Source organism: Malaclemys terrapin, chromosome 1, assembly GCF_027887155.1.
Source record: "Malaclemys terrapin pileata isolate rMalTer1 chromosome 1, rMalTer1.hap1, whole genome shotgun sequence".
Lineage (NCBI taxonomy): Eukaryota > Metazoa > Chordata > Testudines > Emydidae > Malaclemys > Malaclemys terrapin.
The window spans coordinates 102268599-102293889 of NC_071505.1; the positions used below are offsets into that span (position 1 = coordinate 102268599).

The following is a 25291-nucleotide window of genomic DNA, read 5'->3' on the forward strand; positions in this document are numbered from 1 at the left end:
TTTTATGCTTTCTCTTCTATCTGCTTTTTTGGAGCCCCTGCTACAAGTCCTATCTATTCTTGATGAGTTGCGCACACCGTTCTGATATGTAGCAGTCTAATAATGCAGTGTTGTCCTGGAGATGGCAGAAAACAATAATTTGTATTATTAATGACATGCCATTGATACTCCCTTGTTTCTTAAGAGCCCAGCAGTGTGTACAGTATGTAAAACTTTGGCTAGCAAACTTGCTATCCGATTGTTTCAAAATCAATAATGAACAAATAGTCATGGAGTTTAAGGCGAGAAGGGACTACCAGATTATCTGGTGTGACCTCCTGTACATCACAGGCCACCATCACTAGCTACTGCCTTTGTTCTGTTGAATTTCATCCCATTTCTCTTACTCCAGTCTCTGCAAGTTCACTTCCTATATAATAATCTGATCCTTTTCTGTATTGATGGTGCCTCCCAACTTTGTGTCATCAGCAGATTTCATTAACACACTCCTTTTTGTGCCAAGGTTGTTAAAATATTGATAAGATTGGTCCCAAGTCTGATCCTTGAGGAACTCCACCACTAATATCCTTTCAGTCCAATAACTCGTCTTTCAGCACCACCCATTGCCTTCTTCCCTTTGGCTGGTTTCTTACCCACCTTACAATTATTGAACTAATTCCCATATTTTCTAATTTAACTAACGATTTCCCATGTAGCACTGTGTCAAATGCTTTAGTGTAGTCCAAGTACATTAGATCTACTGAATTTCCCTTATTTAAAAAATCAGTTATCTTAGCAAAGAAGAAAATCAGGTTAGTCTGGCACAATCTACCTTTGGTAAACCCATGTTGCATTATATTCCCTTTTCTGTTTACCTCCATGAATGTAATTATTCTTTCCTGCAAGATTTGTTCTAAAGCTTTGCAAGCTATTGAAGTGAGACTATTAGATATTCCATTTGTCTAAGTGCCCAGCACTTTCATCCTTTCTCTGTTAGTAACTTCTCCAAGGCATTTATATCTCAGTAAAACTTCAGTATCCTTCACAGCATCTTACAGGAGCTTGCTCACTTTCATGACATCTGTCAGATGGCTCTCAAGGCCATTTAAAGGACACCAGAGCATGGCAAAGGTCTTGCTTGCTTTTACTGTATGTTAACCCTTTATGTGGTTTGAATAAGAACTAATGGAAATCTCCTCTCAAGAAATGCCTATTACAAAGTCACAGCCTGGATTCAGAGCAACATTCCTCACCTTCTTATATTTGTATATATAAGCTTATATTGCCAGCCTGCATGCTCATTAGATGTCTTGCAGTACTGCAACTGTTTTTACAACACAATATCATGCAACAACTCTCAATTGCTTCCAGCAGAATTTGCTTAGTATTCATTCTTCTATCACTATCATAATGCCAAAAATCCACAGAGTTCTCAGTATGAATCTCTGGATGATGCACAGAGGTAGTGCAGGCACCACTGAAAGTGATTCTAGTGTCCCTGGAACAGGCATAAATATCAGCAGATATAGATTTGGACCAGTGTTCCCAGGACATGTGAAGAGATCGGTTCATAATTGCACACAGTAAGCAGATTGTAGTAATACTTGCATTTCATAATAGAGATGCATAGTGTATACATTTTTATAGTTGGTGTGGTTGTTGGGGTAAAGAAGCCTAATACATCTGTCTTGCTGATGCAGATGAAAATATAAGTCACAAACAAAAAACAAAGAACTGCCTCCCCTAAAGTCTCTGGGTGTTCAAGATAAGTTTGGCATTGCCATAAGCAAGTGCACAGAGAACAAAGTATGAGAAAGAAGGACAGTATTATGGAAACACTAGGTAAATCTGTGTGTGTGTGTGTGTGTGTGTGTACTACATATAGAAGTTATATATGTTTACAATATGCATCCGAAGAAGTGGGCTGTAGTCCACGAAAGCTTATGCTCTAATAAATTTGTTAGTCTCTAAGGTGCCACAAGTACTCCTGTTCTTCTTTTTGCGGATACAGACTAACACGGCTGCTACTCTGAAACCAGTCAATAGTCTGTCACTTTATTCTTTAGTCATTTTCTGCACACTCAAGAGGTGATTAAGAAGAAGCACAAAAACCAGGTCAAAAGATGGATCCATGTCAGGGAGGCATCTTCTGATGGAGCGATGCACCCTGGAGTTTAACCTGAACTATATCCAAAGCACCTGCTGAAGTTTTGTGTCTGGGGAGCAATTAGCAGACAAGGTGTTGGCCTTCATATTGGAAGGCACTTTTTCACAATCATTCCAATTACTATGCAAGTGAATCAAAATCTTTTGTAAAATTCATAATGATATGGTACACTGCCCTATATACTGGGTTCACAGGGATAATGGAATGAAAACTATTTGAGCAGAAAATCATCAAGGATACAATTGTGATTACGTATGGGTATTAGTCTTGCACAGACTTTTTTTTGCCAAGGAAGGTACGATCAAAAGATTGTTTACTGTAATGCAGTGATTTTATACTGGTCCATGCTTTATGGTCACTCTGTTTTTTGTTCATATAGTGACCCAAGGCCACATAACTGCTTCTGCCTGTATTGAGGCGCAGGGGATAAACTCTGTTCAGATTTTACCTGAGTGAGTAGTGCATATGCTGCAAGATACTGTGCATGAGTTCCATAAAATAAAATTTTACCATAGCACACGTCCTTTATTGGTAGTGTCCTGCATACTAGTTCTAATCTGTTGGCATTTTTCAGATCACCAGATATGAAACTAATCACATTAATGTGTCAGCAGTTGAAAAATTATATTGGGGCATTTGCCAGACTGACCAAAAAGGAGCAGCTTGTCACAGCATCATTTTTGGGTGATGGTGGTGGTAGTCCGAAAGTGTAACAGACATATGAGCTACCTTTGCAAAGACTTGCCACAGGTTATTGAATGTAAGGGATGCTTTAGCAGGATGTAAACACAACTCCAGTTGGACAACTTACTGTACCTCTATAGAGCACTTTTTGTTTTATATCACCGCATTGTATATGATGATATGTAATTATATTTCTTAACTGTTTAGTTCCTTTTCTGTGACTAAACTGTCTTGTGTATATTTTCCCTTGTTACATGCACCATTGCAGTGGTGTTTCAGTAGCATCCCATGAACACTACCGTGACAGCAGTGGGGTTGGGTGGGATAGCAGGGTGATCAGATGGCATATTTTATATGTGAAGTGTCCTGAGGTAGCTCTCTTGCGTTTGGCTGCAGGGTCAGTACTTGGATACTGAAACTCACATGGAGTATTCAAGACACAATCTGCCTTCCTCATTCACACAAGCACACATGTTTCTGAAACAGCTGCCATATAGGTCTCCCATCACACCCCAAGAACACCACCATGAAAGGGGAAAGTGACATGCGAAGAGAAAGCAAGTAATGTTCAGATGAGGGTATATCCTGACAGTTGGTTTTCAGCTTTTCTCATAGATGCTCAAATCCAGTCATTTCCAGTTGGATCCTGGTAGATGGGAACAGTAAAATTGTATTCCCAATGAAGTAATAGAGTTATAATTACTCTACCAGTGGCTTGTGAGTGCAGTAATGATCAAATGAAATGGTCACAGTATACTGCTCAGAGACTAGGAGAGGACCACATGGCCACATTAACATAGGTTCATATCTTGTTAGAAGCAATTAATAAACTCTAGTGTAGCTTTGACACTGAGTGCAGACATACCCCTTGATCCATCATAATGAACAGGAATGTAAGTCTTTTAAAATATTTGTCAGGTATCAGTTGTTTAAATAGCAGAACAACACCCACATCAGCTTTACACATGACCTCATGAAACAGCTCTATTCCCAGAGAAAGGACTCACAGTTAGCATCATGCCAAGGAGCCAGGAGCAGGGCATCTCTTAGAGGTGCCCACTGTCCCATCGGCATTCACAGGAATGTTAACCTTGACAGGAACATTACCAAGTCTTTCCAGTTCTCTGTGCTTTGGGCAAGATCCCCAGCATCGTCCCTGGGTCCCTAAAATGAGGACAATGCGAAAGTACAGTAGGTTTTGTACAATAGTGCACCAAACAAGTTGGTGTGTTTGCTAGTGTGCTACACTGTAAAGGGAATTACTGGATTTTCTACTCGTGGGCTGTAATATCTGTGTCTGCGCTGACTGCTGACACCACTGCATCAAGTTCCTATAATGTAACAGGGAGACGAGACATGTACAATAATGAATAAAAGCAGTATTGGGCTATATATATCTCTCAACACTTACCGATATAGGAAATTGCCTCATCACATAAAGGTCTCATGGACTATTCATTGCTGTAGTCCAGGCTCCACATGCAGAAAAATGTTTTTAAAGAACCCGTGGCTAATTTAGGAATTCTGTACATTTTTTTTGTGAATAAAAGTAGATCCTTTTGAGAGATTCCATTTTACAAGATTGCTCCAGCAGCCTCAGTGTGAAGAGATGAGAAAACTTGGCTGCTCTCTGCCATACACAGTTGGCCTCAATGACCAAATTAAGTGCTCTGCATAGGACAGCTATAATAATTTTCTGTGGGTGGTGCCTGTAGCAGGCAGAGGGAGTGTGATTGCCACCTACTGTTCATGGGTGGATGGGTGGGGAGAGCTGACTGGAAAAAAAAAAAAAGTTATATCCGGGGAGTAGATGATCCTATGACCAAAGAACCCCATGTGAGTGAAAAGTGCAATTTTTGCATGTGTCAATTTGCTAGTCAACAAACATAACAACACACCCCTGTATTGGGCTGTTGAGCCTCATATTTCCATGCATAAACAGCAATGTGTTTACAAATTCAGTACTGTGCTTGGATGTCTACCCAAGTATACATGTCCGGATGGCAGTAGGCATAACTTTAGAGTCTGTTTTTGAAAACTTGGTGCATTATATCTTGATTGTTGTCATTCTCCTGCATGTACTACATAACTATTTCACTGTGCACTGTGTGTTCACTTTACTAGTGAGCATAATAAGAACTCAAGGAAATTCAGTAGTACTAATTTAAAAAAGCAAAACAAAATAAGTCCTCAAAGATGCTCAGAATTTTACTCTGTATTATGCCTTTTTACTCATTTTTATATACTTAGAATGTTAGCTGGTGCATATTATAGTATATGAAAGAGACTGTTGAAAACAAAGCTACTGCCTTTAAAGATCCTGTTTGCAGTGTTTTTGTAGCCCTGTTGGTCCCAGGATATTAGAGAGGCAAGGTGGGTGAAGTAATAACGTTTATTGAACCAACTTCTGTCAGTGAGAGAGACAAGCTTTTGAGCTACACAAACCTGAAGAAGAGCTAAGTGTTGCTCAAAAGCTTGTCTCTTTCACCGACAGAAGTTTGTCCAATAACAGATATCACCTCACCCACCCTGTCTCTTTAAAAATCCTATCAGTTTGGTGGGTTTAGTTAGACGAGGGATTGGCAACCTTTGGTATGCGGCTCGCCAGGGTAAGCACCCTGGTGGGCTGGGCTGGTTTGTTTACCGGCCGCTTCCGCAGGTTCAGCCGATTGCGGCTCCCACTGGCCACGGTTTGCCGCTCCAGGCCAATGGGGGCAGCGGCACGGGCCGAAGGATGTGCTGGCTGCGGCTTCCCACAGCCCCCATTGGCCTGGAGCGGCGAACCGCGGCCAGTGGGAGCTGCGATCGGCCGAACCTGCGGACGCGGCAGGTAAACAAACCGTCCTGGCCCACCAGGGTGCTTACCCTGGCGAGCCGCGTGCCAAAGGTTGCCGATCCCTGAGCTAGTCCATTGCTATGCTTGGTCAGGTGTGGATTGGGAAGAGCTTAACATTAAGCTACTCTGCCTCCATGGAATGTATTACTGTAATAAAACTTAACATTTGTGTTGACAGTCTATACTGTCATTCAGAAGTTTTGTCTCAGTCTTGGTTGTCACTTTACGATTATTATCTCAGAATTCTGAGTATGTTGCCTATTAACCACCATTTGTAGGGTTTCCTGAAACAGTCTTAGTTTGATTGTATTTGCTTACATTATAACTGATCAAATTTTGTCTTTTATTTTTCAGATGGTGTATCCTTGGAGAAGCAAAATCTTTCCTTACTCTCAGTGGGATCTAAACTACATCGAAGTACAGTGAGCAGCATAGCACACATGGCCTTAACACAAAGCACAGTACAACCCCAGGAAAAAGATTTTCTTCATGTGGTTTTATCATCACTTACCACTCCCTTTGATATGACTTTATTTGACCAAGAAAGAATGAGCAGAAGTTCAGAAGGAAGAACTATGCCTGTGGGAGATGTCACAGTAACTAGCAATGAAGCATTTTTAAGTGACGATGGATTGATTAGCTCCTTTCCGAATGAACAGTGGACTCCTTCACTAAAGTCTATTACAGTGGAGTATCATTCAGATAATTCAGTAGAGCCACCAAGAGAAACCTTAGAAACTGTGTTGCTAAAACCTTCATTATCTGTCCTTTTGTTGCCATATGACGAAATGAAAACAGCACAACAAATGACAACATCACGTGCTGCCTCTGGTCACAGTCGTGCTTTCACACAATTGAAGCCTTTTGCTCCAGATGGTATAATTCCGACTACAAGCAGAGACTTGCTATTGTACCCCACAAATACAGATATTTATTTAAGTTCCACTACATCAGAGGTGGTGGTTGGACTGGTGGGAAATGTAGATGGAAGCTATGCATCTAGTTCAGACTCCTCACTGTTTTTGCCTTTTGATACTACTTCAGAAGGGTCCTCTGTTCTTACAAGACAGCTGAATGAGGATAGCCAACTTAACCCAGATGCTTTGGCAAAAAGTACTGATCAATACACTGAAGCTTACCCTGATGTGAATAGGGATGCAACAGAAACTTTGGATCTAAGGGCCTATTCTGTTGCAAGCATTTCTAGGGCAGCACCTTTTTTGGTAACCAGCATGGAGCCTGCTTTGTTTTCAATTAGTCTTCCATATGTGTCTTTCCCAGTTCACTCAGCTGCTGGTTCCACTGACTCTGATACTTTTGTTACTGATGACTTGTTTACACATGTGTTTTCCCATAAATCCTCCAGTACAACACCAAATTTGCCTGGCAATTTAGAAATACCAAGTCAAGTTGAGCTCTTCAATGAGTTCATAAGCCCAGTGCCTTTCACTAGACCATATGCTTCATGTTCGTACTGTGACTTTGCCTCAGTTCCACCGGAACAAGTCTTTTCAGCAGGACTCACAGAACATGATGTTGGTTCAGGTGATTATATTGAAACATTGTCCTTCACAGCCTCTGAGGAAAAAGGCATTACACCACTTACAACTGTGGTTACTGACTTGTATGAGCTGGAGGAGTCAACTCCTGAAATCTTTGATACTACTTTTCCATCAAGACCCGTTGTTTCATTTTCTTCAAGACTTATAGAAGTCTCTGAGTCAAACTTGTTTTTTTCAAACAGTGTGGACGTTGGTCTTAACATAATGAGTACAACAATATTTCCTTCCTACAGACAGCCCTCTGAAGGAATATCATTGGATATCACTTCTGTTCAATTCCCCTTCCCTATTACTGAAACTGTTACTTTAACATCTGGTATTAGAGCAAAACCTTCTGATATCACCAGCGTTCTCCTTGAATCCGTGTTTACCACAAGTGAGAATATACCGTCAGTTACAATCAAACATACAGGCCTGCTGGAATCACCTGAATTTATGCCCTCAGAATCTGTACTTTGGCTTGACAAAACACCTGCAAGTGTTTCAATGGACAAATCATCTGTAAATATTTCAGATTTTTCATCCAACCTTTTATCAACACCGTTTCTCTCTGAACCTAGCAGCTGGTCATCTTTATCATCTGCTGTATCCACCTTTTATTCAAGAATGCCAAGTGATTTATCAACACTATTACCTCAGGTCTTCCCTACACTGCTGGGGACATCGGTAGTTTTTGATGATTCCTCTAGTTGGGAATCAACTGAGTTTCCTCCCATTGACAGCACAAGCATAGAGGTTTCTCATCTCTCTCCCTGGCAGACTTCATACCTTTATTCAAATACATTTTCTGTTCCAAACACACACAATCCTGAAGTAATATCATCAAGTTTTTACTCTTACTCTTCCATGTTACTAGAAGGAACATCAGTCTTGCTAATGGATTCTGAAGTTTCGTTTACCTCAATTTTCACAGAAGCTACCTCTCAGTTAGAGTCTTCACTCTTCTCCCTTGAATCAGCAGTTCCTACACTGGTGCTGTCCATTTCTGACTCAGAATCTTTTCTCACCAGCAATATCTTGGTTGATGAAACACACTTGACCTCATGGTTTACCATCTTTCAGACAATTCCTGTCTTAAGTGTATCTTCGTCCCTTCTCTCAACTGTTACAGCTTCAGATGAGGATACTGGTGCTACTGCTAACCACACATTGCTTTTAACATCTCTTTCCAAGGCAACTGCTAGTACAGCACATTTTACAACAAATCCATATACACCGTTGTTGCATACGGATGTGAACAGCATTACCGCTTCACCTACAGAGTCAATTTCTGTGGTTACATCATTTGTACCTACACAGCTGCCTCCATCCATAAATACTTCCACTGAATTTGTCACACAAACAAAAACTAGTGTAACTGAAGTTACCAATAGAACAAGTGCTACTACTGCCACTACTACCACCATTAGTAGCATAGTTGGCCATCATACAACTACTGAGAGCAACTCAAGGACTTCCTCATCCCCTTCTACTGCTGTAGTGACCACGACACCATCTGAAGCTATAATTATCACCTCTGCCATGACCACAACCCGACAACCATATGTTTGTGACATCACTGTTCCCGATACTTACTTAATCATGGCTGGTAAGATATTGCTAACTTTTTCAATTTTTTTCTTTAAAATTATTTCAAAACTATCCCCCATTCTCCCCCCCCCCCCCACACACACACAATTCACTAATGAACATCACCTTCTAATGCTAATCTTATCATTTAAATTACACATGTATGGGCGCTCAATGAACATTTGAAAGGAACACAGCATGGAATGTAGATTACTAAATGTAAACCTACTGTCTTGTTTACATGTACTTCTTATGAAGGGCCAGATTTTCAAAACTCAGCCTATATTTCCATGCATACAGCCTGGTTTGTATCCCTTGCTCATACAAATTATAAAATTTAGCTGCACAAAACCTGTCCCTTGTGCACAAGTGTAGTGCAAATGGTGCTTTAAAATTGATCATGCATACATGTAGGCTTAATTGCAGCTCCTTTATAATTTTGGTGTTAAATTTATAGTATTCTTACAGGACTCTTATACAGAATCTTTTAATAGCATGGTGGAATAAGTTTCCCTTTGAAGATATTGGGATTGTTTATAAATGCCATAATTTTAAAATAAACTTTAGAACATGTGAAACTAAAGTCAGTTTTTCTAAATATCTTTAACATTTTATTTTGTCATGTGAAAATGAGCTATGTACCTGTATTTGGATTATTTTAGTTGGACTTGGTGTGGTTATGATCAGAAAAGTGACTTTGTTTGCTTAAAAAGAAAGTTGCCTTGTTACTGCCAAGCTAACTACAGTTGTGAAGGAGCCATATTTGATGTCAACCAACAAAAAATTTCCATTTAAGTTTTATGGTCAGAATGTGTGCGTTTGATGTATAAAATAGAAAACAGAGTTTAATTTTTTCCAGATATGAGGGTGAGTTGGCTGTGCTAGTGGTAAGAAAGATCGTGTTTTTTTTTTTTTTTTTTTTGGGGGGGGGGGGACGACGGACTTGTAAACAGAGCAGTTTTACTATACAAATATTTGATGGAGAATAAATACAAAATACCAAGATGCCATTTTACAGTTGTTTTCAATAATCGCTGTCATAATTTAAAGTGTGGTTATGGTTAGCAAGGCACCTGTGAGTGTTTATAAAGTACCTTCTCATTCAACAGTCTGCCTCCATGTGTAATCAGTGCAGTGTTTGCTTGCTTTTTTTTTTTTTTTAAACAAAAATAACATTGGTGGTTTTTTTAAAAAGCCTATTAGTAGTGTATATCCAACACAGTTATTGGACAGCAATTTGCATTCTATTCTGGCTTATGCATCATCTACAGAATTGTTAACTGTATTACAACAGCAGAATCTTTATTACAAGTGCTCAAATAAAAAAGAACACAGTTTGACTTTCAGATCCAGTTTGAATTTCTAGTCCATCTGTTACAAAGGTAATTGTTTTTACTAGCAGATGAACAAATTTGATATGGAAAAAGTTGAGAGAAAATAACCACAGAATCCATGAAGCTATTTATAGAGTCACTTTTTCAGGGTATAATTGCACTTCTGTCTGCATCTTATCCCTATGTCTTACGCCTTCAACACACTTGACCTCATTACCTGCTTTGTCTTGCATCAAAAAACTGAAAATGCAACATTGAACCAAAGCACCATAGATGAAGCTAAAATGAACTTACTGACTCTCGTTAATTTCCAGTGCTGGCCCGCAAAGCTGTGCTAGAAAATGTCAGTGATTCCATCAAAGAAGTGCTGAGAGTTCAGTTCAGGCGATCAGTAGAACTGGAGGTAAGTGGTACCAAATGTGTATGTTCTTTGCTTAGTATAATACTATAGTGTGGTGTGGTTTTGTTTTTAATTTTCCTGTATAAAATTACGATTAAAAACACAAAACCCTGGTGATTCTAAAGCACAGAGGAATTTTGTTTGAGGTTAAACAGGAATACTGTATACATAAAACATCTTTTCTTGCATTTTTAGTGCAAGTGTAACATGAATTGTTACTTATATTTTTATAATGTGACCGATTTAGGGAAGTGCGCCTTTCTCTCTGGCTTGGATAAGCAGTGCTCCCCCTCAGCTCACGCTCTTTATTGGCTGCTGTGTTGAGCGCTGCCCCACCTGTTTCAATCCACTTTAACCCCTGCATAGATTAATATTGAAAGGTGAACTGAAAAGCTTATACCATCTGAAATATCAGTTCAGGGCCCTGTCTTTCTCCAGTGCCAGCTGATGACATCCCAAGCACTTAAAACAAGACAGGGAGCCTTCTCCATAGCTTGTGCGCGTTTATGTTTTAGTGATATCAGTGCTTGCAGGGGAAATGTGGAATCCTGAACTCAAGACTTGATAGGTCGAAGAACATAAGAAATAATTTTCAATTGTTAAATATCATTTTTAAGTCTACAGATAGGTAAGTCTGGGATATTCAGTAGTGTTTTTCCCTCTCTCCTCTATGATGATGAAGTTCGTGTTTTTGTTTGTTTTAAAGGCTTAGACCACCCTCCAAGTTGGGGCACAAATCAAGTTTGGGAATCATAGGACCTTGAGAGGTCATCTAGTTCAGTAGTCCCCTGCACCCATGGCAGGACTAAGTATTATTTAGACCAGTGGTTCCCAAACTTGTTCTGCCGCTTGTGCAGGGAAAGCCCCTGGTAGGTTCGGCCAGTCGTGGCTCCCACTGGCCGCGGTTCGCGGCTCCAGGCCAATGGGAGCTGCTGGAAGCGGCGGCCAGTACGTCCCTCGGCCCACACCGCTTCCAGCAGCTCCCATTGGCCTGGAGCGGCAAACCGCGGCCAGTGGGAGCCGCGATCAGCCAAACCTGCGGATGCGGCAGGTACACAAACTGGCCCGGCCTGCCAGGGGCTTTCCCTGCACAAGCAGCGGAACGAGTTTGGGAACCACTGATTTAGACAATCCCTGACAGGGGTTTGGAGATTTTTAAGAGCAGGTTAGACAATGATGGAGATTCCACAACCTCCCTTGGCAATTTATTTCAGTGCTTAACTACCTTCACAGTTAGGAAGTTTTTCCTAAAGTCCTTCTAAACCGCCCTTGCTGCAATTTAAGCCCATTGCTTCTTGTCCTATCCTCAAAGATTAAAAAAAACAATTCTTCTCCCTCCTCCTTGTAATAACCTTTTATGTACTTGAAAATTGTTATCGTGTCCCCTTCGGTCGTCTCTTCTCCAGGCTAAACAAACCCAGTTTTTTCAATCTTCCCTCATAGTTAATGTTTTCTAGACCTTTTAATCATTTTTGTTGCTCTTGTCTGGACTTTCTCCAATTTCCCACATTTTTCCTGAAATGTGGTGCCCAGAACTGGACACAATACTCCAGTTGAGGCCTAATCAGCGCGGAGTAGAGCAGAAGAATTACTTTTTGTCTTCTTTATATAACATTTCAACATAGTTCCCAAGGCTAAAAAAATCAGTGTAAATTGGGACTTATATTAAAGGCTGCATTCAGCAAAAAGTACCCCTTTTAAAAAAATTCTTTGACAGACCCTAGAAGTAGTTTTTTGGGTGGCAAACGCAATGCTGACTTTACTCTCTGCACAATCAGATACTCTAAAATTTGAAATAATTACCATTGTTATGTAATGGTGGAAGAATCTGGCCCCTGAAGCCTGAGCAAAGTTTAATTTACAATTTAATTGTTTACAAGGGTTTAATTGTATCTTTGTTGTGGGATGTTACATTTTGAGACTAACAGTAACTAACATAGTAATGCTAAGAGTAACTCTTTGGGGCCCGCTCAGTTTAGCATTTTGGGTGTATTTCTGTTTACCTTAAGAATTACTGGCTTAGCTTTTTTTCATTCTTAACTGTTATTGTTGACTCTACTGAATATTTTGAAGACTATTCAAAACATCTGCTGTTTATTCTCAGTGTTGTTCATTCAACAAACCAAGTTTTATAAACAAAGAGCTTTTCTCTAGCTTTCTGTTAATTTGACCATAATAGTTCAGCACAGATGCAACATCTCATTCTGTGCAAGATTTCTTTTTTAATTTTCCCAGCTTTCCTGGGTGGCTGAAGGCTTGTCTTAACTGCATAGTTATAAAATAAAATAAATTAATGGAGATATCCTATCTCCTAGAACTGGAAGGGACCTTGAAAGGTCATCGAGTCCAGCCTCCTGCCTTCGCTAGCAGGACCAAGTACTGATTTTGCCCCAGATCCCTAAGTGGCCTCCTTAAGGATTGAACTCACAAGCCTGGGTTTAGCAGGCTAATGCTCAAACCACTGAGCTATCCCTCCCCCTAGGTTAACTTGAGTTATAACTCTTATGTTGCCCCTAACTTGATTCCCGTCCACATACATAAACCCTTAACTTGAGCGTAGTAGTGCTTGTAACTTGAGGTGCCTGGCCTGTTGGGGAGGGGGTAAGCTAAAGCTCAAGTTAACCCAACTCTGTGTTAATCTGAGTGTAGATATCAGTTTAACTGCAATGAAGACGTAGCTTGAGGCACAAGAAGATCCAGCAGCTTGCCCCAAGGTCACAAAAGGAGTTAGTTACTCAGTTATGATTTGAATCTGGGATAATATTAACTCCCCAAGCCTTCATGCTTTCCTTATAAACATTGTTTAAAGAGAAACTGGCCCTACAACTGTACAGATTTATATAGTCTAGCAAAGCCTCCCTTGATTGGACAAATCTCAAATGTGTTGACTGTCAAGTTTGTTGCAAGTGCAACCCATATGAAAGGTTTGTCTTTGCTGCAAAGTTATCTTGAGTTATAACTTAAGTGTTCTGTCTACTCTCACAAATTTCTAGCTCGAGCACAATGATGTTTTAAACTCAAGCTAGCTGGCCTGTTGGGGTATTGGTTGAAGAATGAGTGCTGCTGATGCTCAAGCTACTGCATGCTGCCTGGATGCAGATAGAGTCTGCTTGAGTGCTGACATGTCTCTAATGCTGTCCCAGAATTCTCCTTGGGACCTTTGTTGTGTTTACCGTCCTGCTCCCTGGTTCAGGACTGAAAGTTACCTCCAGTCAGTATAAATAGCCTGCTTTGGTTTTCAGACAGTGCCTTAGCACGCAGCTTTCTGCACCTGTTGCACTTCTTCAGACCAGATGGCATCTGGTAGAGCATGCTAAGCATGCATCTAGCTGGCCTGAGTCTGACACCCATGTTCTTGTGGACCCTGTGGCGTGAGGCCAGTCAGAATGGCTTCAGGACCAAAAATCAAGAGTCTTATAATGCTACCTCCAGTAAGCTCATTGAGGATGGGCTTCACTGGACTAGAGAAGATAAAATCCATGAAGAACCTGTACTGCCAGGCAAAGAACCACAAGCCCTAGCCTGATGACTCCCCTAGAATGTCCCCATTCTCCGAGGAGCTGCACTGGGTGCTCAGCAGTGTCCCAACCATGGAGCCTGAGTACACCCCGGACACCTCAAGGGCCCCCTGGAATGTGCATGGACTCAGGGGAGGAACTGGAGCCAGGGTCAGCACCAGCCACAGCAATCTCAGCTGAGGCAGAGCAGATGTTTGCCACGTCCACACACAGCCAGTCTGACCTCGTTCAGTACTCCTAGGACCTGTTTGTGGAGGAGATGGAGAAACAGACTGGGGAGAATGCAGTGGAGGAATCAGTGTCACCTCAGTTGGGTAAGGGAGGGAATGATTTGCCCTTGTTATGGCTAGGGGGGATATGACAACATAAGGGGACTGTTGTTGCCTGTTTAGGACCAATCTCTATTACTGTAGAGGGGGCATTGAGTGCTGGAGGGCAGGCTTTTATATTATACTGGTTTTAGGTTCACTTGAGGGGAAAGGGGAGAAATATCATCCCATTGGGCATGTACAGTCCAAGATGAATTCTGCGTGGGGGAACAAAATTTTAAACATGCAAGCAGTGATTTTTTTTGTGGTGCACACCCCTGCAGATATGCAAAGCCGTGGCTATTAATACAAGCCGAGCAATGGTCGCAAACACAGCAATGGGGGTGAGACAAGTATGGCTACAGAATGTGTGTACAGCAATATGTTTTTTCTCACACTACCCTAGCATTATGTTTTTGGAGGCAGCCAAAGCTTTAAAAAAAACACAACACACTAGCCTAGGAAATAAGTCCATTGCATGGTCTTTGGCAGTATTAAATCCAGAGCACTTGCAAAGTCTCTTGGAAGTACAGGTCTGTGGTCTGGCTGCCAGAGTGGAAGGGGGTAGGTTGCAAAGGCACATCTGTGGTGGTTCTGTGTTACTGCCTCTAGTTTAGCATCCTGTTTATACTATCCCAGATTAGTTCACTAGTCCTCAGTCATCAGTCTGCCCATCACTCGCCAGATGATGAAACAGCTTCCTGGCATAGATGGGTGGTTATCTTCCAGAATCTTGGAACACCTGTTCAGTGATTTCAGGGAGGTCACCTCTTCCATTGCCTGCACAACTTGAAATAACAGTACTGTCATGGAGTTAATGTTCTGTCATCTCAGGCCTGTCCCTCGCACACTCAAGTCCCCAACCCCCCTTTTAAAAATGAAATAATAAAAAAAAAGTGTGTGACTGTTGTGACAAAGTTCCTCCTCTATCTTGGCGGGTCCTGTGCTTATTGGTGGATTTTCTTGCCGCAGAGATTCACCATGTGGGTTGGGGAACAGCCCAGAGACCTTCCCCTCTGAGAGAACCCACAGTACAGGTCAATTGTGAGGTTTGGGGGGAACCCGGGCCCGTCCTCTACTCCGGGTTCCAGCCCAGGGCCCTGTGGACTGCAGCTGTCTATAGTGCCTCCTGTAACAGCTGCATGACAGCTACAACTCCCTGGGCTACTTCCCCATGGCCTCCTCCAAGCACCTTCCTTATTCTCACCACAGGACCTTCCTCCTGGTGTCTGATAACGCTCGTGTTCCTCAGTCCTCCAGCAGCATACCCTCTCACTCTCTGCTCCTTGTGCCTCTTGCTCCCAGCTCCTCACACTCACACCACAAACTGAAGCGAGCTCCTTTTAAAACCCAGGTGCCCTGATTAGCCTGCCTTAATTGATTCTAGCAGCTGCTTCTTAATTGGCGCCAGGTGTCCTAATTAGCCTGCCTGCCTTAACTGATTCTAGCAGGTTCCTGATTACTCTAGTGCAACCCCCACTCTGGTCACTCAGGGAACAGAAAACTACTCATCCAGTGACCAGTATATTTGCCCTCTACCAGACTCCTGTACCCCACTGGTCTGGGTCTGTCACACTGTATAAAGCATTTGCCATTGTCGGGGGCAGGGGAGGGAAGGCTGGAACTGAGATGCTTCAGAGTAGAGAAATGCAAAGATGGAGGACAATGAATGCCAAGGAGGTATAAGTTGTGACTTTTCCCTTGCTGTGAAGTTAAAGGGGAGAAACTTTTCTTTTTTCCCCCTCTGGGCAGAAGAATAATGCATTGTTTTTCAGGACCATCTGCCCCAGTGCAGGTGAGACATCTACATAGGAGACCATTGACAGTGAACTCCAGGGTCCAGAACCTCTGAAGCAAAAGGAAAAGGATAAAGGACAACCTGCTGCACAGGGACTTTGTCCGTAGATGAGACTGCCTCTTTGAACTCCTAGGGAGATGATAGAACAGGACTGGCAGAACCAGGCTGCAGCTGAGGGGATGCTGGAGAGGAAGAAGATGGCTGCAAACAACATCACCCATGATTGTACCATGAGGGAGAAGGACCATGAGGAGTAGAGGGATCTGTCTGAGCACATGCTGGGACTGATGGCCAGCAGGTTCCAGTACAACTTGGGTCTGGACCCTGTCTAGGTCAGCCTCCTGCTGTTGCCTCCCCTCCACACTAACACATCCTGCAGCCAGTGACCTCTGCATAAGGGGTAACCCAGTCCATAGATGGGAGAGAGGGCACATGGTCAGCTGTACCCTGTGCACTCCACTTGGTGCAGGCACAGCAGAGTAACATCAAGTACTCTGACGATGTGCATTTTTGTTACACGGGATGTGGTATTGCACCCCCTGTGCACTTGACTGCCTTCTGACAGCTGCACTGGCAGTGTTACTCTTTCAATAAAATCTTTTGCTGTACAGTCCCTTGGTGTGTAAGTACTTTGAGAACATGACAGAGAGGAACTGTATTGAACTGCCTTGAGTGCAGGGGACTGGACAAACTGGCCTACTGAGGTCCCTTCCAGTCCTACACTTCTATGATTTTAATACTCTCACAGCTTGACAATACATATACAAGCACATGATTCTCATATAGGTGCAGTCCATTACAGTAAATGCTTACCTATCTTATTTTCACCTTCCAAACCAAGGAGTCTGTTACTTCCCTATCTCTTCCAGGACCAACCTTAACTGACGCACATTCTGGTTACCTGTATCAGACTTGTTAAGCAGCGCAATCATTGCCCCAGTCGTGCCCAAAGTATTCCCTCTTAACCTCACATATGTTGTACAGAACACAACGTACCCCAATGACATGAATGGCATTATAGAAGCTGCAGTCTAAATGGTTTTGTAGGCAACATTATCTGACCTTCAGTCAGCCAAATGTACCACCATCCTGCAGCTGCACATGGTATAATTGAACCTTCTGCCAGATGTCCTCACATTGGGGCAGGGCTTTATGAGCCAGGGCACTAGAGGATAAGCTGGTTTCCCAAAATAACAGAGGACACAGACATCATATTGATATCCCACTGGGTGGGAATAAAGTCCCCGCTTGTCAAATTTCAAAAAGGCAGAATCTCCGGAATGCACTGGCATCATGCTCCCTGGCCGTGCGTCCCATGAAGTTGCATGTGAACCTCCCTCTGCGGTCAGCCAAGGATGGCTGAACAATGGAATAGTATGCTTTCTGGTTTATGTAGTCATGCGGTCTTTGTGGAGCATGCAGATAATGGGCACATTTGTACCACCAATGATGCCAGCACAGTCCAGGTAGCCAATTTGTCTGAAGACAGCTATTATTTCATGAACATTTCCAGTCTTCACCAAACTATAATTCACTAAAGCTATAATTGCTTTGCAAACCTCCATCACCACAGCACTGATGGTTGACTTCCTGATGCCAAACTGATTAGCCACTGACCTGCATCAGTCTGGGGTCGCCAGCTTCCAGAGAGCAATAACAACACACTTCCATACTAGTATGGCCTGTCTCATCTGCTTATCTTGCCTTTAAAGTGCTGGGAAAAGCTCTTCACACAGCTCCAGGAAGGTGGTGAAAGTTCTGTGTCCGCTGCTGGTCATCCTAGGTCTGCATTACATTGCAGTCTCACCACTTGGTGCTTTGGAACAGCTGGTCAGCATAGAGAGAGTTCTCAGGTATGACAGTTGTGACATTGTGCAGTCTATATGGTTTTATAAAAATTTAATAATAAGTGAATATAATGTAACAGAAATATGCTTCATGCAAAAGGTCTCTTGTAAGGTATCATTACAAAGCTTATAATCTACTGAGTGTGATCATCCTATTTGTATAAATGTATCACTCTTGTACCTGAAACTAAAAATATAAAATATAACTCTGAGGGCCTATTGTAATTATGCGAAGTGTGGGCCATTAATGATGGTTTGGAATCTTGATGACTCCCATTAACTAGGACCCTTGTCTGCAAATGGCTGTGTTTTACCTGTAAGTCTTCCTGTATATGTGTGTGCTGGCAAGTGGGAAATGAAGTCTTGCAGTGACATGTGATCATGTCACCTGAACTGGAATCCATCTTTAACCTGGTGCTTTTCCAGTGAGGGGCAGTAGGAACCCAGAGGGACAAAGGGTTCCTGCCTTATGCAAAAGATATATAAAGGGGTGGAACAGAACAAGAGAGAGAGAGAAGAGCCATCATGAAGAATCTTAGCTACCACCTGAGCTAGAACAAGAGCTGTACCAGGGGAAAGAATTGTGCCCATGCCTGGAAGGTGTCCAGTCTGAGGAAAAAAACTTACTAAAACATCTCTGATGGTGAGATTATCTGTATTCAGTTTGATTAGACAGATTTGCGCATTTTATTTTTATTTTGCTTGGTGACTTACTTTGTTCTGTCTGTTACTACTTGGAACCACTTAAATCCTACTTTCTGTATTTAATAAAATCACTTTTTACTTATTAACTAACTCAGAGTATGTATTAATACCTGGGGGAACAAACAACTGTGCATATCTCTCTATCAGTGTTATAGAGGGCGAACAATTTATGAGTTTACCCTGCATAAGCTTTATACAGGGTAAAACGGATTTATTTGGGTTTAGACCTCATTGGCAGTTGGGCATCTGAGTGCTAAAGACAAGCACACTTCTGTGAGCTGCTTTCAGGTAGACCTGCAGCTTTGGGGCAAGTAATTCAGATTCTGGGTCTTTGTTGGAGCAGATGGAAGTGTCTGGCTCAGCAAGATGGTGCTGGAGTCCTGAGCTGGCAGGGAAAACAGGGATAGAAGTAGTCTTGGCACATCAGGTGGCAACTCCCAGGGGGTTTCTGTGATCCAACCCATCACAACAGTGTGCATGAGCTGCTCCCCAGAAGACCTAACACCTCACTTGGCTCATTACAGCACCTGCGTAGGGTGACCTGATGTCCCATTTTTAAAGGGAAAGTCCCATTTTTGGGGACTTATATAGGCTCCTATTAACCCCCACCCCCTATCCTGTTTTTTGCCACAGTTGCTATCTGGTAACCTTACACCTGCGTGCATGCAATAATTCTAGTATAGCTAGAGTTACCTTTGCAGTGTGGTTACTGTCCCCCAAGGTAGGCTAGCTCAAGTGGAGAAACTCAAATGTTGTAACTTGAGTTAACTCTGAAGTGAAGACCTATCTTAAGAATGTGGATCGTTGTTGCCATCTGGTAGCTGGTCCACATAAGAGGTTTATGAGTTTCTGCTACATTATTTAGTCCTATGGTTTAAATGGTAGAAGTTCATAATTTTAACTGTCAAGGTCCTGGATTCAAATCCCTCTGTTAGCCTAAGCAATTGGTTTTACAAGGCTCCTCTACCTTCCTGGGCTTTTTCAAGAAGGATAGTGATGTGGATTAAAGGGATATGGTATGGCTTGTTAAGGGTGGCTATCTAGGCTTCTGGTAAGCTCTTTAGTCGGATTATTTATTTTTGCTAATTGTGAATAGTTATGACTGGCAACTACTATTATTTGTTTATATACTTTCATTTTATGTATATTAATAATCTGTGTAGCTTAGGATCGGCGTTTCTGCAGTAGATCTGCAGAATAAACAATTTTGAAATGAAATGTCCTTTCTTTTCTCCATTTAGACGAATCCAGTGATTCCAAACTATGGGCCATATCCTTATCTGGTGTAAGTCTGTATGGCTGAATTGAAGTCAAAGGTTCACTTCAGTGGACGTACACTGATTTACACTAGCTGAGAACTGGTCCTGTATGTTTCGGTAATGTGAGAAACTTCTGCTGACATGGTGATGTCAACTGCAATAAAACCAAACATATTGCGAAATATTTGTAAGATGACCGGAGTAAACATTTGATATCCTGTCCCTTTATGATTTTTCTCTTTCAAATTCATTCCTTTCATGTCCACTATTGCCATGCAGAGCTCCTGATAGGATATATTGGCCCTAAGGCTGCTGGGAGTCAGCTCTTCTTATAAATAATGGAGCTAGTCTTCTGAGCCTTGGTTCATCATTTGCAAATTCTTTCTAGTCAAAGGCAGAGAACATCTCTGTAGAATAAGTCATGCTTATGTTGCACTAGAAGAGTACTATCATATGTGTTTTCTCTTAGCGACGCATTGGGGGTGGCTGTTTTTAACTGCATAAAGCTGAAGCATTCTTGCTTCCCTAGCCTACCAGAATAAAATTTCATGTCAGTAATGGAATAATGCCAAGGTTGTTAGGCTTTAAAATTAACAGCTGTCCAATATAGTAACATGTATTAATGACTGCAGTCATGCAGCTTTCTAAACAGATTCTTCCTTGGTGCTTAACTTAACCAAGCAAACAAATCTGACTTCTTTTTTTTGGCAACAGTATCATGAACTGGTTTATGTATAGTACAACTTGAGGTAAATGAGTGCATTTTGTTTTTAATATTTCTTTTTTTACATCTCCTATTATAGCTACAGGTGTTTCATTTTTACAGGGTGATGCACAGTAAAATAGGCGGCAGTTTTGTTAAATTTAGCATAGTAGTAAGGTATCCTTTACAAAAATAAAATGTTTGGCCGCAATTTGATGTAACAGCTGCTCAGCTGAAATATGAACAAATGTTAATCTTAAACAGGAATTGAAAATGCTTTCTTTCAACTTTTGCAATCTGAATTCAAGAGAATCTGTCAACTCTGTGCTGCATAGGGCTTATGAGACTAGTTGATCAGTTCTGATTCCATCCTATGGAAGGCGGTATACAAATACACATTAGTCAGGTCATTATAGTATTTATTTATGTTTTAAGACTTCTCCTTATCCTGTTAGTGATTTAGGCCAAAATTTTCAAACCTGGCTGTCTAAAGTTAGGCATCTAAATAAAAGTGGCCCTGTTTTTCGGAGGTGCTCTTGTTCCTCCCATTAATTTCAGTGAGATCTGTGCTTGTCATTTCTGAAATTTAGGCTGTTTTTGTTTAGGTGCCTAAATATGGTTTGAAAATGTCGCCTTTAGGACGTTAAGCTGTACAGCTTTGCATTTCACTTTTAACACCTACTGGCCTTAGTAAGAGACCTTTGGGAAATCAAATGCTTTCTAGGGATACTTTTTATTATCGGACACTTGGTACGATGGGTGGTGGTGGTGAAGCATACTACTTAGACTTTTGTCTTGGGCCTGTAATGGATCTCCTCTCACTACCTTCCTCCAACTCACACTTCTCAAAATCTTTCAAATTATTTTTCTTTTGGATTTATTTCCACCTCCTGCTATGATGAAGCACAAAAATGGACTCATTTGGTGTGTATTGACTGTTCAGACTAAATACTTTATGAAAAATTTGAGGGAGTTTAGAGGATAACAATTTTTTTCTTCTCTGACCATTGAAGTGTCAGACTAGAGTACATCAGTATCAGGGCGAGCTATGCTGGGCTGTTCTCCTTCTGCATGTTTTACTTTAGAAAATGCCAAATAATTGCAGTTGCAGGATTGAAAATTCTGTTTCCTCTTTTTTTCTTGCCTGCCTTCTTTTGTAGGTAATAGACAACATTTCTCTGGCATTCCTTCCCCATTTCACGAACTGAAGCTGCTGAAAACATTTCTTCTTGAGATAAAAGGGTAAACTTCAGGCAAAATGGGTTGAAGTATCTGTTTATATTGAACTAATTTGACTGCTACAGGTCTGGATCCATTTACAATAAAACCTGACGGCAGCACACTTTTGGCATCTAATTACAAGGAATATAGGGAGATCTGTATGTCTTGAGACCGTATTTTTTCCCTTGATACTTGAGGTGGTTTCTTGCTGGTTTTTTTTTTTTATCTTTTTTTAATACATCTTGCTCATTTTGTTTATCAAAAAGAAGAAAAAGCTGTCTATTGTGTCCTCTGAAAATTAATTTCTATTAATTTGTGCTTCCATAGAGATGTCAATAAGAGACGCATAGCGCTGTGTGCTCTTCCACAAAGTTAATCCTCAGCTTCAAATCCTTCAGGGTCTCTCCTCATTTGGGCAAGGTCTAGAGAGAGCCGGTGTCTCCCTCTGTAAAGATGTGGAAGTGTACCTGAAGTCTTAGGGCTCTGGTCTTGGCTTTTTGTGTAGAAAGTGTGTCACAATGTGATCATGTGTGGTAGATGGAGGGAACTAGGAGTGTGAAGAAGCAGCCGGGAAGTAGGTGGGTTGATTGGGTTAGGGGAGACTTCCTCTTGGAGAAAGAAACACTGTAAAATACTCAAATTAAATCCTTCACCTTGTTTTTGTTTTCGATAATGTTGTACGGATATACAAAAGTGCCTGCTTTGAAACCTTTGCTTGGTTTTATAGTAAATCCTCTATTTAGATGCTCATCTGTTATGTGATGGCTAGAGAGCTTCAGAATAGACGGTTTAATGCTAGAATTATCTTCTGAAAGGAATAGCAGGAGATATATGAATTGTGGGAAGCTCCTATTGGTGGTAGCTGTGCTGAAATAAGGGGGAGGAGTGTCTTCTGGGAAAAAAAAGTGTATGTATATGTACACACAAAATTGTATTATATTTATAAACTATATTGTGTGTATATTGCTTCCTGCATAACACACAAACACACAGAGTCAATGGGATGTATACACTATCATATGTGTGTCCAGTATACAAGAAGCCATGCTGGTGATCCAGTAAGTAGCCCGTTGTTGGTTTGGAATCTATAGTGTCCCCCAACATCGTGTAGAGGGCGAGATATTGTGCTGCCAGAGATGATACATAAAACTGAAGTCCTGACTACTTTGCGGCCATTTAAATTCCCATCATACTTTTTTGCAAAAGCAAAGATGAATGTACTGAACCAGTGGCTCTCAACCTTTCCAGATTACTGTATCCCTTTCACAAGTCTGATTTATCTTGCGTACCCCCAAGTTTCACCTCACTTAAAAACTAAACTTACTTACAAAATCAAACCTAAAAATACAAAAGTGTCACAGCACACTATTCATGACAGATTGCTTGCTTTCTCATTTTTACCATATAATTATAAAATAAATCGATTGGAATATAAATTTGTACTTACATTTCAATAGAGCAGTATGAACAAGTCATTGTCTGTATGAAATTTTAGTTTGTAATGACTTCATTAGTACGTAGCCTGTTGTAAAACTAGGCAAATATCTAGATGAGTTGATGTACTCCCTGGAAAATCTCTGCGTACCCCTAGGGGTACACATAACCCTGGTTGAGAACCATTGTACTGTACAACTTCTAATTGGGCCAGCTTAGCAAAGGGAAGATTCTCTTGTGATTACTCCACTGAAGTGGGAGTCTCCAGATAAAGGTTCTATTCCCAGCTCTCTGACTTCGTGTACTTCTCTTTCCTCAGCTGTAAAATTAAGATAATATTTTCCTACCTGTTAGGGATGTGTTACTTAATTTATCCATGTTGGTTAACTGCTTCTATTTCACAGTCCATCTAATGATCTTGAGGTGTGAAGTATTGTTGCCAATATTGATGCTGATCATTTTATTTAATTTCTTTTCCATAGGTTTATAAAATTTCCCCAAAATTCTCTTTCTTGGTGACATCAGGTCCTTTTGTTTACACGGCAATAGCTGTCATAAATGTGCTTATGAACAGCAGCCTTCTCCGTGGTCAGGCCCCTGTCATCCTGTCACTACAGCCTTCTTTCACCATGCCAGATTCCAGGTTCCAAGTTCACACAGGTGAGTTTTTGTTACTGTGCTTCACACTGTAGAGAGGGGGAGAAATAACTTAGTATTGAAACAGACTTTGATCTGGAAGAAGGATGGTCTTGTGATTAATATACAAGATGGGGAATCAAAAGATTTAGGCTTTACTCTTGTGAGGCTTAATTCATGCATATTAACAAAGTGCTTTGAGATCTTTGGATGGAAAATGCTATATACATTCAAAATATTGCTATGACTGTTGTTTATTTAATTAGTTGAAAAACTTTTACTTGGCAAGAGGTGAACACAATGTTCTGTTCTACTCCCTACTTTGTGTTATAGCTGATGATGTCTCTAACAAAGTCAGTGTAGGGAGTTTGCATTTTTTTTACTGTGCTTTAAGAGTTAACAGTTTTATCACGGTGCAAAACTCCAGATCTTTCTTCATCCTCACTGACCACTTACCATTTGCAAACCATTGCAGGGGAAATACAGAACCCTGAATAAGGGTCTTGGCAGGTACATAAAAGAGAAACGTCTTTTGTTCTCCAGTATTTTGCTTTTAATATTAAGGCATATTTAATTATTTATTCATATATGTCTGAAAATTATTTTTGAATTTAAAGTTTATTTTGTTTAGAATGTTTAATTATTTTGCTTATAATTTAATTTTAAAAACTCATTTTAAAAAGACCTTTTTATATTCACGTGGATTTACATTCATGATATGGGAGACTGGTACTGTCAATCTGACACCTTTCACTAGCATTGTGCATGCTAATTAAGCACTGGTGAAAGGTGCCAGAATGACAACACTAGAGAGTGAAGTTCTTATTATATATTTAAGCATTTCGCTTTCAAGTGCTGTTGCACCTTTCACCAGTGCTTAATTAGTGTGTGCATGTGTACACACATGCATGCACACATTATATATAATGTATGCATGCTTATTAAGTGCTGTTGAAAGGTGCCAGACTGGTATCAATGGATGCCTGGTAGACCAAAGTTGGAGTCTTTCAACCAAACTTATACTAGACTTCACCATCAGCCTACAAAGAAGATTGCTGCTGGTCTTCTTTTTAAAGATTTTTCATAAAAAAGTCTTGGATAATTCAGGGATTCCAGAGCTTTAGATGACTGACTCAGTATGAGAGACAGTTTGTGTACAGCTGGGGATCTTTCAGTAGCCTGTAATAGGAAGTGGATTGTTTTTTTTGGCTGCAGAATCTCTTGACAGAAAGTGAGCCTTATTGTCACATCAGATTTTATTGACAAGAAAACCTTCTACATCGATACAGAACGGTTTCTGCAGTAATTAATTTCTTGAGCTGCACTATTTG

General features: G+C 41.0%; 1 protein-coding gene across 2 annotated transcripts in view; it reads left to right on the top strand.

Moving 5' to 3' along the window:
* The window catches only part of KIAA1549 (KIAA1549 ortholog), a 226369-nt gene that overhangs the window by 98000 nt on the left and 103078 nt on the right, over window positions 1-25291 (top strand). For both annotated transcript variants that reach the window (XM_054033541.1, XM_054033531.1), the window contains exons 2-4: window positions 6021-8816; window positions 10446-10534; window positions 23807-23984. In XM_054033541.1, coding sequence (XP_053889516.1) covers window positions 6021-8816; window positions 10446-10534; window positions 23807-23984 — 3063 coding nt within the window. The remainder of the gene's footprint in view (window positions 1-6020; window positions 8817-10445; window positions 10535-23806; window positions 23985-25291) is intronic.